Source organism: Mastigoproctus giganteus, chromosome 10, assembly GCF_048544385.1.
Source record: "Mastigoproctus giganteus isolate SK-2022 chromosome 10, ASM4854438v1, whole genome shotgun sequence".
Lineage (NCBI taxonomy): Eukaryota > Metazoa > Arthropoda > Arachnida > Uropygi > Thelyphonidae > Mastigoproctus > Mastigoproctus giganteus.
Window position 1 is genome coordinate 86730994 of NC_143584.1, and position 16244 is coordinate 86747237.

The following is a 16244-nucleotide window of genomic DNA, read 5'->3' on the forward strand; positions in this document are numbered from 1 at the left end:
TGTATATATATGTATGAGCACTGGGTTTTTCGAAAATAAAATTCAAAGTTTTATGTTTAAAACAACCCAACTTTATTCTTATTTTTACATAAATATATAATAACTTTTATCATCAGTTTGCTGTACGTAGAATGAATAATTTGACCAGTTCTAGAGGGGTCTATTTCGAGGACCAAAGTTTGGGAAACACTGCCTTATACAATGGGATAATCACCTCCTTATCCTTGCTGGAAAAATTCCTATACAAATTTGTATATCACTGACAAAACCCTATGTGCTTTCCTAGCTACTCATCTGCACTGCAATGAGGTTCTACTATTTAACTGATGGAGAGAGACAACCATTGAAAGTTTACTAATTCCAGGAGAGCATTTCCCACGTGGCCTGAAAATACTTGATTTGTATCCTGTAGAGTCATCTTCCAACACTGGTAATGAAAGCACATCAATGATTTCTTTTTTGAAAGAGTCAACACAATGGGAGATAACTTGACTGTTATTTAAATGGAGGAAGGGAAATTAATGATCACAGACAAGCAATTTTGCTTTAAAATGATTTAGATAAGTTGCACAAATGGTGACTGAAATCAGAAATCCTGGAGTTATGAATAAGCTAGGTGGAATGAAGTTAAAAGTGGTTTGATGATAAAGACATGAACTCAAGTTTCAACTCAACTGTACTGTCTATGATAAACAACTACAGGCAAAAAAGGGATTTTTTTGCAAAAAAAAAAAAAAAAAAGCAGAAGCATTTTGCAAAAATCAGGATGGTTTCTTTTTTTTAAACACCCACACAGCACTAGAAATTAAATTTTCCTGGAAAAACACAAATTTTATATTAAAATACAGGCATCAGATTGTTTATCAGTACATACTGACTTTCCTAACATTTTTCTGTCTGAAGATTTTCGTTTGGATATTCTATTAGACATCACTTGATTTTGACTGCTTCAAGAAAGATACTGTTTGACTTTGCCCTCTTCACAAATGTTTAGTCAAAGTTTTGTTCATAACAATGGCTCTGTTTTTTAGACTTGGATAGCAGGAGCACTGAATCTTTTCTCACATTCAGCACAACTATAAGGAATTATTAAAATGCCAATCATCACTTGGGATAATTTAATATATTTCAAGCTTCCTTGTCAGTTCCCCTACCAGGATCGCTGTACATAAATTCTTTTTTCCTTTCATAATACCATCTGATAGTTCTCACACTAAAACCAATAGAACTGAAGATGAAAAACAATGATTAGACATCACTAGAACTGAAGATGAAAAACAATGATTAGACATCACTAGAACTGAAGATGAAAAACCAATAGAACTGAAGATGAAAAACATCTATTGCTTTGCCTTTATCTTTAACAATAAGAAGTATTGGAAACATGTTTACAAAACCAGAGAGGGTAATAATCATGATCTAGTTATCAGCACTGATCATTCATGTATTAAGAATTTGCAGAAAAAGGAACCACTAGGTGGCAGTGATCACAGTGTACTGATGTGTGATTTACTTAAAGATATAATTACCATCAGGGGTAAAGGAAAGGGTTTTTGCTTCCGTACAGGTGAGTACAGTTGTCTCAGACAGTTTTTAAATTCTGTACAGTGGGATCAACTGACGATGTTACCAACAGTAAATTCTAAGTGGGAAGCATTCAAGGAATTAATTGTGGATGCTACTAAACGTTTCATGCCTATTAAGAAATATTGTTCAAGGTTTAGGCCTAAATGGTTATCAAATGAACTAATGAGACTCCTGACAGAGAAGAAAAATGCATGGGATGCATATAAATTATCAAGTGACTCAGAAGCCCATGGCAGATATACGCTAGTCTGTAATCAGGTCACAAAGGAGGTTAGGCAGGCGAAGGCAGATTACGAGAAATCTTTGGTAAAAGATGCTAAGAAAAACAGCAAGGATTTCTTTACTTATATAAACTCTAAAAGGAAGGGAGATGAATCTGATTGGTCCACTTGATATCTATGGTTCCACTGTTGATGATCCTGCTCAGATAGCAAACAAACTGAATGAGTATTTTGCATCTACATTCACACATGAGCAGTCACATTAAGGTTTGAAAATGGCAGAAGGTTATCAAATTGTAGCAGGGTGCTTAATGATTTTGTAATAACTGAGAGCAAAGTGGAGGAGAAATTGTTGAAGTTAAACTTAAGTAAAGCACTGGGGTGGATGGGATCTATCCAGTTATATTAAAGGTGGCAGCAAAGCAACTAAGCAAACCCTTAGCCATAATTATGAGAGCATCCTTGGACTCAGGGGAGGTCCCCATGGACTGGAGATGTGCAAATGTATCCCCGATTCACAAAGGGGGATTGAAGGGTGACACGAGTAATTACAGACCAGTTAGTTTAACTTCTGTTCCAGGTAAAATAATGGAGTCACTGGTTAAAGATGCATTGCAGGATCATCTAGACAAGACTGCAGCAATAATTCAGACACAGCATGGGTTTGTTAAGGGAAAGTCTTGTCTGACAAATTTGATGGGATATTATGATGTGGTTACAAAGGAACTGGATGCAAAAAATAATTTTGATATCATATATTAGGATTTCAGGAAAGCTTTTGACACTGTTGTGCATGGAAGACTATTGTACAAATTAGAGCAGAATGGTATTAAGGGTAAGTTGCTACAATGGATAAAAGGATGGTTGAGTGGGAGAAGACAGAGGGTGGGAATTAATGGGTGCCGCTCTTCGTGGAGTCCCACAGGGTTCAGTGTTGGGTCCTCTGTTGTTTTGTATATTTATCAATGATATTGATGAAGGTATATCAGGCTTAGTGTCGAAGTTTGCAGATGATACAAAAGTTGGCAGGGTTGTTAATTACCGTAATTGCAATGTGCTACTGCAACAGGATCTAGATAATTTGGGCAGATGGGCTAAGAAGTGGCAACTGAAGTTTAACCTTGACAAATGAAAAGTACTACATATGGGTAGAAGTAACCCCAGAGAAACGTACCAACTGTGTGATACTACACTTAAGGAGGTAGAAAATGAAAAAGACCTGGGAGTAATTATGCAGTCAGATATGAAGTTTTCTGAGCAATGCAGACAGGCTGCCAGGGCAGGTCATGAGGTTTTGTCAATGATATATAGGAATTTTGCTAGCAGGGAAAAGGAGGTGATTGTCCCTCTGTATAAGGCAATGGTCAGGCCACTGCGTACAGGTCTGGAGGCCTCATTTTAGGAAGGATGTAGATTTGCTTGAGCGTGTACAGAGAAGAGCAACAAGATTTGTGAGGGGGAATGAAGGGATCCTCTTACCAAGAGAGGTTTAAGTTCTGCAAATTGCAGTGGCTGGAGACTAGGCACCTGCACGGTGATCTGATTAAGGTATATAAGGCCTTGAATGGGTTGAGCACGCTGAATTCTGATGGGATCCTTCCACTTGTTCAGATTACGAACCTAAGGGGGCATAAATTCAAATTAAAGAAAGACATGTAGAATAGATGTGTGGAAATTTTCCTTTAGCCAGCGGGTGGTGAATTGCTGGAACAAACTTCCATCTGTCGTTGTGGAAGTTGATAGGTTGAATAAATTTAAGGAGGAACTGGACAAGCATTTGGAGGGGATGGTGTGATTTTTTTTTTTGACTGATGCTGCACAATCTCATACACTTGCTTTCTTGCATCACATGCCACTACTACTACTACCACCACCAGATAATTACTGGCAGTCATAACACTTTCTCACCAAGCAAAAGAACAGAATCTTCTTCTCTAGTTTTAGACAGAAATGCCTATGACTAAGAATCATCCTGTTTTAGACGGCTATGGTAATCAATTTTGAAAAGGGAAGATTTGAAAAACTGTTAAGATGTGAAGATTTGAAAAAATTTTGCAAATAACATTCTTCAACGTATCTAGGATAATGACCTTTTGTACGCGGTTATGAGGTACATCGCATTGAAGAGCTCTGCTTGTCAAACATCTTCAATTATTTAAAATAAACAAGCAAAGTGCTTTATTCAAGCTAAAAGAAAGAAATAGTATCATTTCAATTATCAGTTGCTTCTCCCACCACTTCTATCTCTTCTTTAAGTAGACTTGTCAAATGCTACCACTTTTCTACCAGTCACATTTAATCAAAATCAACCTATGTATACACACAACACTTGCTTTAAATTTTTTTTTTTTTTTTTTTTTTTTTATACTTCAGTGGCGTGCATTAGTTGAAATATTTAAATTTATCTTTCCTTTTAGCACTTCTTTTTAGATGATAGTAAGTTTCCACCACGTATTCATCCACTTTCAGAGGAAGGCATGCAGATCCCTTTTCAGTGCACAAATTAATACAATAACAGAGGGCTTATTTCCACCAAGTGCTCAATCTCCACTTTTAAAATCCTTGCTACTCCAGTTTCAGAGCCTACATTAAGAGGTGCATTATTAATATTGCACCTCTTAATGTAAGTCAAGAAAATTCCAGACCATTTTTGAAGGAATTCAACATGTCTTTTGGTTGTTCAGAAGATGTACAATGTTGCACATCCTGTGCAATCACCTTCCAATGCTTACAATAAGAGCAAGCTGCTTTCAGTTTGATGTTGCTTTTGTAACTATTACAGGTCGAACATCACTAATCCGGCTTCACCACTAATTCAGACATAATTTCCGCAAACGTAATTTCAAATTTCCTGGGTGAAGGGAACTTGCAAACACTGGCAAGCCATTCCCACTTGTTTTTGTGCATTTATTATTATAACCTGCTCACATTTAGCCCCAGCCACGGTTCCAATGCATAAAGGAAGTGCCTCTCATGGTGTAAAGCATACTTTGTCCATAACAGATAAAGTTGAACTTCTGAAAAAACTCGACAGGGGTGTGTCTGTGAGAAGTTTAACTCTGCTTAATTGTAAATTCCAGCAATTTCTCTCAGTTCCTTTTATTTTAGTAATTTTCTTTAGCCATTCCTTGTTAGATTTTTTTTTTTTTTTTTCTTACAACATACTTGTACAAACTTATTGAAAAACACAACATGATATGATGGATAATACAGTGCGCTAACGAACTTGTTTTCACAAAATCTCTAACAATACTGACAAACGTTTTATTGCGACGTTTGAAAGTTTATTTTATCGCAATTAGTTTTACTGCCGTGCTTGCAATAAACTAATCACAAACGACCTTCATATGTATGCCGTAATAGCGTCATACGTATGTGGCCAACACGGCTTCTCAAGAAATGAAGTAACCTACTGGGCCACGTTGGTCACAAATATGCGACATAAAAAAACTTTTATTTATTTATTTATTATTATTTTTTTTTGATATTTTAAGCGAAAGAGCGACAACACTGATATTACAATATTTATTTTAGAATTACTAATCAAATTATTTGCTAAATATTTTTTGGCTTCTGGGGAATTTTGTTCTTAAACTAGCTTGGCAGTCAACGTCAAGGTAGGATGAGGTGGTTAGCTGTTGGGTAAACTGTATGTGCTAAAATAACCACCGGTGATCCGGCAAACTCACTAATTGGCACCCCACAGGTCCCAACGCTGCCGGATTAGTGACAGTCAACCTGTATTATTATTATTATTACAAAAAGATAGCTCCGACGGAATATAGCTTGGAATAAGTTTAATTACTACCATCTGCAGCAATAAAAAAATAGCCCATTTTCCTTATCCATAAAAAAAATCAATCTACTGCAGGATGGAAGCCTCCTCAACAATTCATGTTGAGGGAAATGGACCATAATCGCCACACTGGTCCAGTGTTGTTGGCAGGATCAACCGTATTTAGCAGTCTTGGCTTGAACCCCAGTCTAACTCAAAGAGCATGTGCTACTGCAATCCAACTCCTGACCACTCAGCTATGGAGGCCTTTCCTTATCCATGATTTCATTAATAATGCCTGTTGTTTTTATTTTTCCCCAACTGGATTTTTTTGCTATTTTGCCACTGAAAACACATCTGCATGATCGTGCAAATAAATATTATATTATGCAAAAATTCAGTTAATTCTTAACCAGAATTCACTATTTTTATTGTATACTTTATAAAGCAGAACGCACCAATGTGATTTCTTGCATCATATCAACTGTGGTTACATAGAAGTGAAATGAACAAAATTTATTCCCTTTGTAATTTTTTTTTTTAAATCAAGATTCTACTTATGCCTATAACAAATAAGTGGAATCATGATTTAAAAAGAAGAAGAAAAAAAGTGTTCTTGTTTATATTCTGGCACAAACACTAGGTCAGAGAAATTTACATAACTGTTTTCTTACAATGAACAATTAATGAGAGGCAATTAGCATGCAGGTTTGCACCCTCATGCTTGACCACTTGGCTCCATAGGGCCTTATATTCATTTGATAAACTTTTTCAATATTGTGTTAGATTATTTGAGTAAAATTAGAGTAAAAATAAAAGCAGAAATAAAGAAAGATATTAAAAAATTTTTTTTTTATAATTGAAACTTCAGATAAATAGTATTTGGACAACTGGAATTCCACTCTAGTTACTAGTAGTGATTGAAAATAACCATGCCCCACACAATAAAGGTTCTGATGTACATGAAAATTGTAATGGGCTTTCATGATAACCAAAACTTAGAGATAATAAAGAACATTTCCAAGGTTGTTCAAGACATCAGAATGGTGTTTTGTTACAAACTGATGTGAATCTCATAAATATAGCATACTTTCAAGCATGTTCCAGTAACCACAAAGCTGAAGTAGAAATACAAAACAGTAAGAGCAACTAATTTTGTTGCTCCTACTTGTATTTTTTCAGAGTAATTCTGTTGTGTGTGTGTGTGTGTGCGCGCGCGTATGTGTGAGCGAGTGAGAGAGAGAGAGAGAAAGAGAGAGAGTTGTTATTTGGTTGGATGGTTTTTTTTTTTTTTTTTTTTTGCGCATTAGCAACTAAGACTACAATGTGCCAAGGCCAGGTAATATCTAAAAATTTAAGCTCTCGGTGACCAAATTAATTAGGCCAACCATGTCCAGATTTCTTGATACCATTTACCCTGTTGAAGAGGCACCCTTGACGCAAAAGCAACAAGAAATTATCAACCAGAATTTAAAATACCACACAGCAACGGTGGAGCCCCCGTTCACTGGCTTTGAGATGGACCTGGCAATTAACAAGATGAAAGATGGAAAAACACCAGGTGCAGACCTGCTGGAAGTAGAAGCTCTCAAAAAATTCGCTGAGGCCTGCCCAGCTATACTTCTAAGCCTACGAATAAGTGCCTGGCAGAGGGCACCTTCCCAGCTTCATGGAAGACTGCAACCTTAAAACTAATTCTGAAAAACTCGGACAGGTCACCACAGAACCCAGCCTCATATCACCCGATTGCCTTACTCTCCGTGATGGCCAAACTACTGGAGCGTCTACTCTTGTTTCGACTTTCTGCCTGCTACGAGGAACACCAACTCTCCTCAGAAAAACAATATGGCTTTAAAAAAGGCTGCAGCACTGAAGACACTATCAACAATCTAATCACCCAAGCAACGCACTCAGCTTTCAAGTACTCTCTTGCTATATTGGTGGACTTTGCTGGAGTTTTCGACCGCCTGTGGTGGCCCAGTGTTCTTCAGAGACTTCGGCACTCAAATGTTTCTAAAAATCTATATAACAGTTTAAAGTCTTATCTAACCAACAGAAAAGTACGAGTTACTAACAAATATCAGACAGTTACCAGATTCATCCACCGGGGATGTCCGCAAGGCTCTGTGCTTGGCCTGTTCCTCTGGTCTATTGTCTTGGACGAGTTCCTGGGCTTGGACCTTGGGGGGGGTTGAGCCCTTGGCCTTTGCGGACGACCTTGTCCTGTTCGTGCATGCGGACACTAGGTGGTCCTTGGAAATTATTGCAAATGCGGCGCTTGTGAAGCTCCAGAACTGGGCAGCCTTGCACAACCTTACCATCTCGGCAGAAAAAACAAAATCCATTCTCCTCAAGGGCAGACTACAAATTAGAAGACCACCTACAATGAAATTAAACTTCACCCCCATCCGACTGTACACAGAAGTTAAATACTTAGGTATTTACATTGACTCAGGTCTTACTTTCCATAACCACCTGAAATATCTAGCCACCAAAATCCGGAAGTATGCCGCCATGATCAGGAGGGTGAGCAGAGCCGACTGGGGCCTGAAGCACAAAGCTCTGACCCTCATATACAAAGCAGTATATGTCCCGATTGTTTGCTATGGTGCCTCCACCTGGTATAGACAAGCTACACTAACAAAAAACAAACAGAAGCTGGATACAATTCAAAGATTCATGCTGCTATCAATTAGTAGGTCGTGCCGCACTGTTAGCACCCCTGCCTTGCAAGTTCTAACAGGTTGTCAGCCACTCTACCTAGAAGTAGTCAGGCGAGGCCTATATTACCACCTTAGGAAAGGAACACCAGCTGAAATAGTAAATCTCCAGCTGGATCTTGCAAATGACCCCAAGATAGAGAAGAGGAGAATCACCCAACACCTACAAGTGATATGGCAACAGAGCTGGGAAACCACGCAGAAAGGAGACATCATGAGGCGATTCCTCCCAACTATAAACCATACTCACCCAGAGCCCCCTCCCTGGTTCTCACCTGGTCTGCACATGATGTTTATTATCACTGGACACGGCCCCTTCCGTCAGAAACTCACAGCTATGGGGATTGAAAGAGACCTGCGGTGCCATTGTGGAGAAGAAGAGTCCTGGGGGCATCTCATGTACGAGTGCCCTGCCTATGACAACAGTAGAATCAAGTTTGCTACCGCAATTCAAAGGAATCCACGTAACCAAGAGTCCTCGCTGCTGCTCGATGAAAACACATACAGGGCACTAACTGTGTATGCGCAGGAAATCTTCACACTGAGGCTAGCCAAGATTGCTGAAATGAGAACAACATTGGATCATGCTGCCCAAGGCCTGAATCAGACTGGCGTGGGTTAGCTCCTTCTCCGCTAGAGGACACTGCCTTGACAACTTGCTAATCCTTTATGGGTAGGAACACTTCTGGTACCATTCTGGTGCGGGATACTGCTGCAAACCCCTTATAGGGTAGGATCAGCCAGCACCGTTCTGGTGTGGGATTGGTGGCACTCTGGAGAACTTCTGCGTGCAGGATACAGAGTCCATTGGCCTCTGGTGATCATGCAGGGGCACCTGTCCCCTGCTACTTGAACTCCCACTCCCAGACCCCTATTTTCACCTCACAAAGAGCGGACTGCTCCTTAACGTCAATCCGTCCTCCTTTCCCTCTTTCTGTTCCTTCTAACTCGTACTCCTGCTCTGTTTTCTCCCCCCCCCCCACTTTTTTTTAATATATTTTTATTTATTTATTTATTTTTATTTATTTTTTTTATTTATTTATTATTATTATTTTATTTTTTTTTTATTTATTTATTTATTATTATTTTTTTTTCACTTGACCTTTGTCAGGAAGCTTAGGCAACCCTGGCAAAGGCCAGCCAGAGTATAAGGGGCAGCCTGGCTCACCTCCCAGTGGTGGTGGCGGGCAACGTGGGGTCCCACTAGGGGCTCTGCGGCCAAGCAGCCAGAGACAACAACAAAACATAACACTACTCTGACAGAAACCAGACATTACACTTTTTCTGGCTTTTACAGAGATTCTGTACTTCTTCACAAAGTACCATGGTGCAGATGTGGGAAACCACAGGTGACGCCTTTCACAAAACACTATGCTACTATGTCCAGATATATAATAACAAATATCTAAAAAATAAATCAAAGAGATAACAATAACATAAATTTTAAATACAATTAAAAACCTCTATTGATTTAAAATAGTTAAAAACAGCAGACACGTTGTCATTGTCGGATAAAATCTGACTGAGTGTATAAGGCTCAGCAGATGATTAAAAGCGGTAAAACGGGTGCTGCTAAAATCTGGACAGTCAATTAAAAGGTGTCTGATCGTTAAAATTGTGCCACAGGACACACACATAGGAGGGTCATCAGCCCTCAGCAAAAATGAATGAGTCAAATGACTATGTCCTATGTGGGTCCGGGCGAGAACAACTTCCTCTTTACGATTCCTGCGCAGACTAGACTGCCACGGTTCAATTACAGGCTTTATACGATATAATTTATTCGCAGTCTGTCTATTCCACGAATCCTGCCATTGGGAATGTATCTTTTGGTGTATTATTTGCCTGTAGTCTGTAGAGGGGACTGACAGGCAGCAATTATTATTGGGAACTGCTGATTTGGCTGCGGTGTCAGGCAAATCATTTCCCCTAATCCCAATGTGGCTGGGAATTCAGCAGAAGCGGATATCATATTCACGTTCATTGAGAAAGTGAATCTTCTGCTGAATGCTAGACAGAACTGGATGAGAATTATATCTCACAGTTATTAAAGCCTGTAATACGCTGAGAGAGTCTGAATATAAAATGAACCGTTGGTATTGGCATTCACTAATGTGATCCAAGGCTAACTCTATAGCATGCAGCTCTGCAGTAAATATGCTGCATTCAGAGGGAATCTGCTCCGACGTAGTGGTGTCTGTAAAGACAGCAGCAGATCCCACATATGATTCCGACTTCGAGCCGTCTGTGTAAACTGGCGCGAAGTCAGAATGTTCAAGTTCGGTGTGCTGAATAAAGCTGCAGGTAGACAGACGATGGAGTGTCCGACTTTCCCCAATTTCTAAGGGACAAGTCACATGCCGGAACATGAGCATGCCAGGGTGGAAGGGGTTGCATCGGTGTTTGAGCACTCTTGTCTACCTTGATATTAAGTTCTTTGAGTAGCTCTTTGAGACGAATACCAAAAGGACGATTGGCAGTCTTATGGGTGTTGTACAAATTTTCCCATCATGGCTCAAAAACGGATAGCCACGTAGGATGGTCTGGCAGGGATTTCAGTTTTAGAGCGTAGTGTAGAGACAACTGCAATGTCGAAGCGATAATGGCGGTTCGTTTGCTTCGACGCATAAGCTCTGGACTGGAGATGTTCGATATGCTCCAATAGCGGTACAGAGAGCCAGATGATGGACAGGGTCCAGCCAACGAAGTACACTGTCTCTGGCCAAATTGTATACCAGGGACCCGTAATCTAGTCTGGATCGTACAAGTGCACGGTAGATGCGTAGTAGGGTGCATCGATCCGCACCCCAAGATGTAGAGGAAAGAGAGCGCAGAATATTCAGCCCTCTTGTGCACTTTGTGCGGAGTTGACGGATGTGATCCAGAAAGGTCAACTTTTTATCAAATACAAGTCCCAAAAATTTTGTGTTCGCCGCTACTGGAATAGCATTTTGTCCGAGCCTTAATTCAGGTTCAAGATGAAGATTACGCTTACGACAAAAGTGCACGCAAACGGTCTTCTCCGGCGAGAACCTGAAGCCATTTGAAAGTGTCCAGGAGTTGAGGCGATCAATGTATTTTTTTGCAGTTGTCTTTCAATAACCCTCATGTTGCATGACTGACAAAATATGCTAAAGTCATCAACATAGAGGGCACTGTTTACGGTTGGAGGAAGTTGTTCTGTGATGGAATTTACTTTGATGGCGAAAAGCGTGACACTTAAAACTGATCTTTGTGGTACTCCCTCCTCTTGGGTGAAGGAGCGAGAGAGTGAGGATCCCACACGAACTTGGAAAGATCGATTGGCTAAAAAGTTTTTAATAAAAATGGGCAGTTGCCCCCTAAGACCAAGGCTATGCAGATCTTTTAAGATGCCAAATCTCCAAGTTGTGTCATATGCTTTCTCCATGTCAAAGAACACTGACACCAAGTGTTCGCGTTTAAGGAAAGCTTCCCGGATGGATGTTTCCAATCTAATAAGATGGTCCAAAGTGGACCGGTTCCTTCGGAAGCCGCACTGGATGTTGGAGAGAAGGTCATTTGATTCTAAATACCAGATTAAACGAGAATCAACCATTCTCTCCAAGATTTTGCACAGACAGTTAGTCAGAGCAATAGGACGATAATTTCTAGTGACTTTTGGATCCTTTCCTGGCTTAGCAAAGGCAAGAACAGTTGCCTTGCGCCAGGAATCCGGAAATGTTATTATTTGGTTTTTAGGAGCACTAGCAACTAAGGCCATATTGCTCCGGTGATATGCGGTGGTCATTCCCTGACCTTTCCGCATCCTCCGTATTTGGTGATCATGGGCTTTAAGAGAGAGATTGATCATATCCCTTCCCATTACAAAAATTCAATTTAATTCAAAGATAAACAACCAATAATATTTTCTCTTTTCTTACAAACAATTCCAGTCAATCCTGTTCTATTCAGGTATGTTTATTTTTATTATCAAGGCTACATCCAATTAGGATTTTTAGACCTTTCAGGAATGAATCTCATATTACCTAGTTGACATATCCTAGAAATCCTCTTGCATATAATGCAAATTTGAGTTAGACCATATATCAGATTCTAAAGTAGTGATACTTTTAATTTTAGCTGTTATCTTGTTTCAAGATGAAGCTTAAGTAGTCATTATACTGTTTCAAGATTGCAAATCGAAAACCTATCAACACATGCATCCTTCCCCAAAAAACACTGAATATATGCTTTAATGGAATTATACAAATGATAAAACAAAAAATGAATAAAGTGCCTGGAATTGTAATTTATTGAATGTGAGATGGGCATTATATGGAAAATCAGAAAATTAAGAAATGTAAAGTGGAAACGAGAGAGAGAGAGAGAATGGCAAAGGAAAAAATGGGGGGGGGGGGGGAATCAAAGAAAAAATTTCTCATCTCATTTTCAAATGTTTTCATTTCTAGAAATAAAAGCCTACAAATATGTCTGGGACAAAACTTTTAATGGTACTTGCAGACAAGCTACAGTATTTAGGATAGTTTGGTAGAGCATACACTTGGTTTAAGTTTTGTAGTGCTGACAGAACTTTTTCAGAATAAGAGAGAAAGTCTATGAAGTTTCACTGCATGCTACAAAAGTTAATAAAATGGAATGCCAGACTGTTGTTTTATTTTAACAGCTAAACTCAGATAATAACAACCAGTATTTATTTCCATTCCCTATCCTCATAGTATGGATCTTTATTTGTTATTAACATAACCTAGGAAACTGACATAACCTCCAAAACTCTCTCTCTCTGTGTATGCTACTTCTGCAATCTCTACTCTCATCAAGAAGCTGAAGTAGAAAAGCTATACTTGAGAGTCACCAACTACTTGTTTCAGAAAGGGACATGAAAAAAAAAAAAAAAAAAGATATGAAATGATGGTAGTAATATACTTTTTGTTCGTTATATAAAAAAAAAGTGATTTTTACCAAGAACATAATTATATATATTTTAATAACTTATATTACTTGAATGTTAAACATGTTAAAAATGAATGTGACTTCAATTTGTACAATGCAAATTACAGGTACAAAAACAAATTAACATTATTTTTTGCATAAATCTCTATAAAAGGAAACATTAGATAAACTATAAAACTTTACAGTGGTCAGAGATAATGTTTCAATATCACTAAGTAAACAGTTCCTATTTTATCTTTTATGCATCATTTGCCATAGTATAATTAAGTAAGGAAAGTATATGAGCATAATTTTACTAAAGTACAGGGTTAAATAATGATTTAATCCTTGAATATTTATGTGAAACAATGCTTCAACCATCTAGATCTAATTTTCTCTCAACTTTCTACCTGTATTCTACCTTAAAAGAAATCCTGAATAATGGTTCTGACATTAATCTGGTGCTATGATAACATTTGTAACTATAATCTGTGAAATCTATACTTCTGACTTTGTGTAGAGCTGTTACTTACAATCTTTGTTTGATGCATTATGGCCTTCAGTTTCCCCTACACCATTAAGCCCCCAACAACAAAAGAATCTCAAGTAATGACTGTTTAAAATTGTACAGCTTGTATTATCAAAGAAGGTGTAATCGGAAAAGGAAAGACAGTTGCACATTTTTTAAACAGTTGCAGGATTAAATATTAACAATTCTAAAAAAATTCTCTTTCCTTTCTTAATTGTAGGAAATATAGTTACATTTTTCCTTTTCTTAAATGGAAAGGGCAATTATGTCCTGAGAATTTCAAATATTATATTTCAAATTCTCAGGACATAATTGCCACCAGATGCTGATGGGAAATAGAGTAAGTTTGTATTCAAAACTCTCTCTCTCTCTCTCTCTCTCTCTCTCTCTCTCTCTCTCTCTCTCTCTCTCTCTCTCTCACACACACACACCACACAAAAAATGCAGAATAAGCAAATGTTCAAGAATGTTCTTCAAAAAAAAAAAAAAAAAGAGAGATTAAACTCTTAATTGAAATTAAAAGTAAATTCAACCTAGAAATTATAAAGAAAAATATAAAGCAGGACACCTTTATCTTTTCTTGAATGGTTTCAGCTGTATTACTTTCTTTTACTTCTGGTGAAGGAGGACTGCACAGCTGCTCTCTTTTCACAACAGTATGAACAGGAGTACAAGATTTCTTTTGGCGTCGATAAAAGCTAACCGTGTGCAGTAAAGGAACTTCAGAATTTTCACATATAACATCTACATGGGATTTTTCACATTGGTAGGACTGGAGAGATTCAGTTGAGCTATTAGTTCCACTGTTGGTTTTTGAACTCTAATAAAAAAATATATATATACATATATACTAAAACAATGAAGGTTATAAATAGTAATGGTACTGATAACTACCTACAATTATTACTAATACTACTAACATCAAGACCACAGAGATAAAATAGCTCCCAATGCATGGCTCATGAGCCAGACACTCTTCTCCGAGACTGAAGGATTCATGCTTGCCATCCAAGACCAGGTAATTAACACCAGGAACTATAGAAAATAAATTTCTAAGGAGCCCAGAGTGTCAGCTGGAACATGTCAATGATAACACCTAGCCTTGGAAACAATCCACCACATCACCGGGTGATGCAAGGTGATCACCCAGATTGAGTACACTCATAGACACGACCAGGTAGCCAAGATAATACATCAGAAGCTAGCAAAAAAATACCACCAAAGGAAGTGTTCTGAATTACAATTATGACCCCCAGGCCATACAAGAGACCCCAACCCAAAAGCTGCATTAGGACATAATAACGTACAAGTGCAACCCTGCACAACAGACAAGACATAACCCTTGTCGACAAGAAGGAAAAGGCTACCTATTTGATTGACATAGTGGTGTCCAACACTGGTAATCTCCAGAAAATCCACAAGGAAAAAATCAGGAAGTACACAAACCTAAGACAGGAGGTCAAAAAGATTTGGCATATGCAACAAGTAACGACAATCCCGATCATTGTATCAACCACTGGTATGGTGCCAAAGACCCTACAAAAAGCCTAGTGGCAATAGATCTCCCAGAGAACACATACAACTCCAGAAAGTCACAATTCTCAACTCCTGTAGGATAGTTAGAGAGTTCCTCGACACCAGACATAACAACCGTCCTGTGCACTCTTGGTATCAGTCAGTACCTGTCATGGGGGTGACCTCCCCCCCCCCATCGGGGAGAAATATAACAACAATAAGATAAGATGGCTTCCAACATTTGGCTCACGAAAGTAAAGCTCTTCCCCAAGACCAAGGGATTCACACTTGCCATCCAAGACCAGGTAATCAACCGGGAACTACATCGGCAAGGACCCCTGAGTAACAGATGACACACGTCATCGATGCAACCTGGCCCCAGAAACAATCCAGCATATTACTGGAAGATGCAAAGTGATCGCCCTGACACAGTACACCCACAGACATTTTATTATCATAAGAAGCTAGTGCAAAAATACCATCTGATCAAAAAAAATACTATGCTACATTGATATATTACTATTTTATATTACACTGAGTGGACAGAAATCATGAGATACCTGCCTAGTAACAGATAGGCCCACCTTTTACCAGGATAAGAGCAGTCACGTGGCATTGAGTCCACTAGTTCACAAAAGCATTCCACAGGTATTTCCATCCATGCTTGCTGCACTGCTCTCCAAAACTCCCTCGCATTCCTGGGTGGAGAATCCAAAGCTGAAATGGACCTTTCCACAGAATCCCAAAGATGCTTCCCAGGGTTCGTGTCCGGTGAATGGGGAGGCCAATTCCATGGTGGTAAAATCTGAGGAATGCTCTTCAAACCATGTTCTAGTCACCACATCTCTGTGGGTAGGCGCATTGTTCTGCTGGAAGAGTCCATTGCCATGTGGGTGTACGATGACCATGAAGGGATGCTGATGGTCTGCAAAGATGGACAAGTAACCTGGATCGTTCAGAGATGTGTCTAGATGTACCACAGATCC

General features: G+C 38.9%; 1 protein-coding gene across 2 annotated transcripts in view; it reads right to left on the reverse strand.

Annotated features, from left to right (window-relative positions):
• The window catches only part of LOC150079136 (uncharacterized), a 381717-nt gene that overhangs the window by 187200 nt on the left and 178273 nt on the right, over positions 1-16244 (reverse strand). For both annotated transcript variants that reach the window (XM_090382718.1, XM_090382717.1), the window contains exon 10: positions 14312-14563. In XM_090382718.1, the coding sequence (XP_090238844.1) occupies positions 14312-14563 (252 nt within the window). The remainder of the gene's footprint in view (positions 1-14311; positions 14564-16244) is intronic.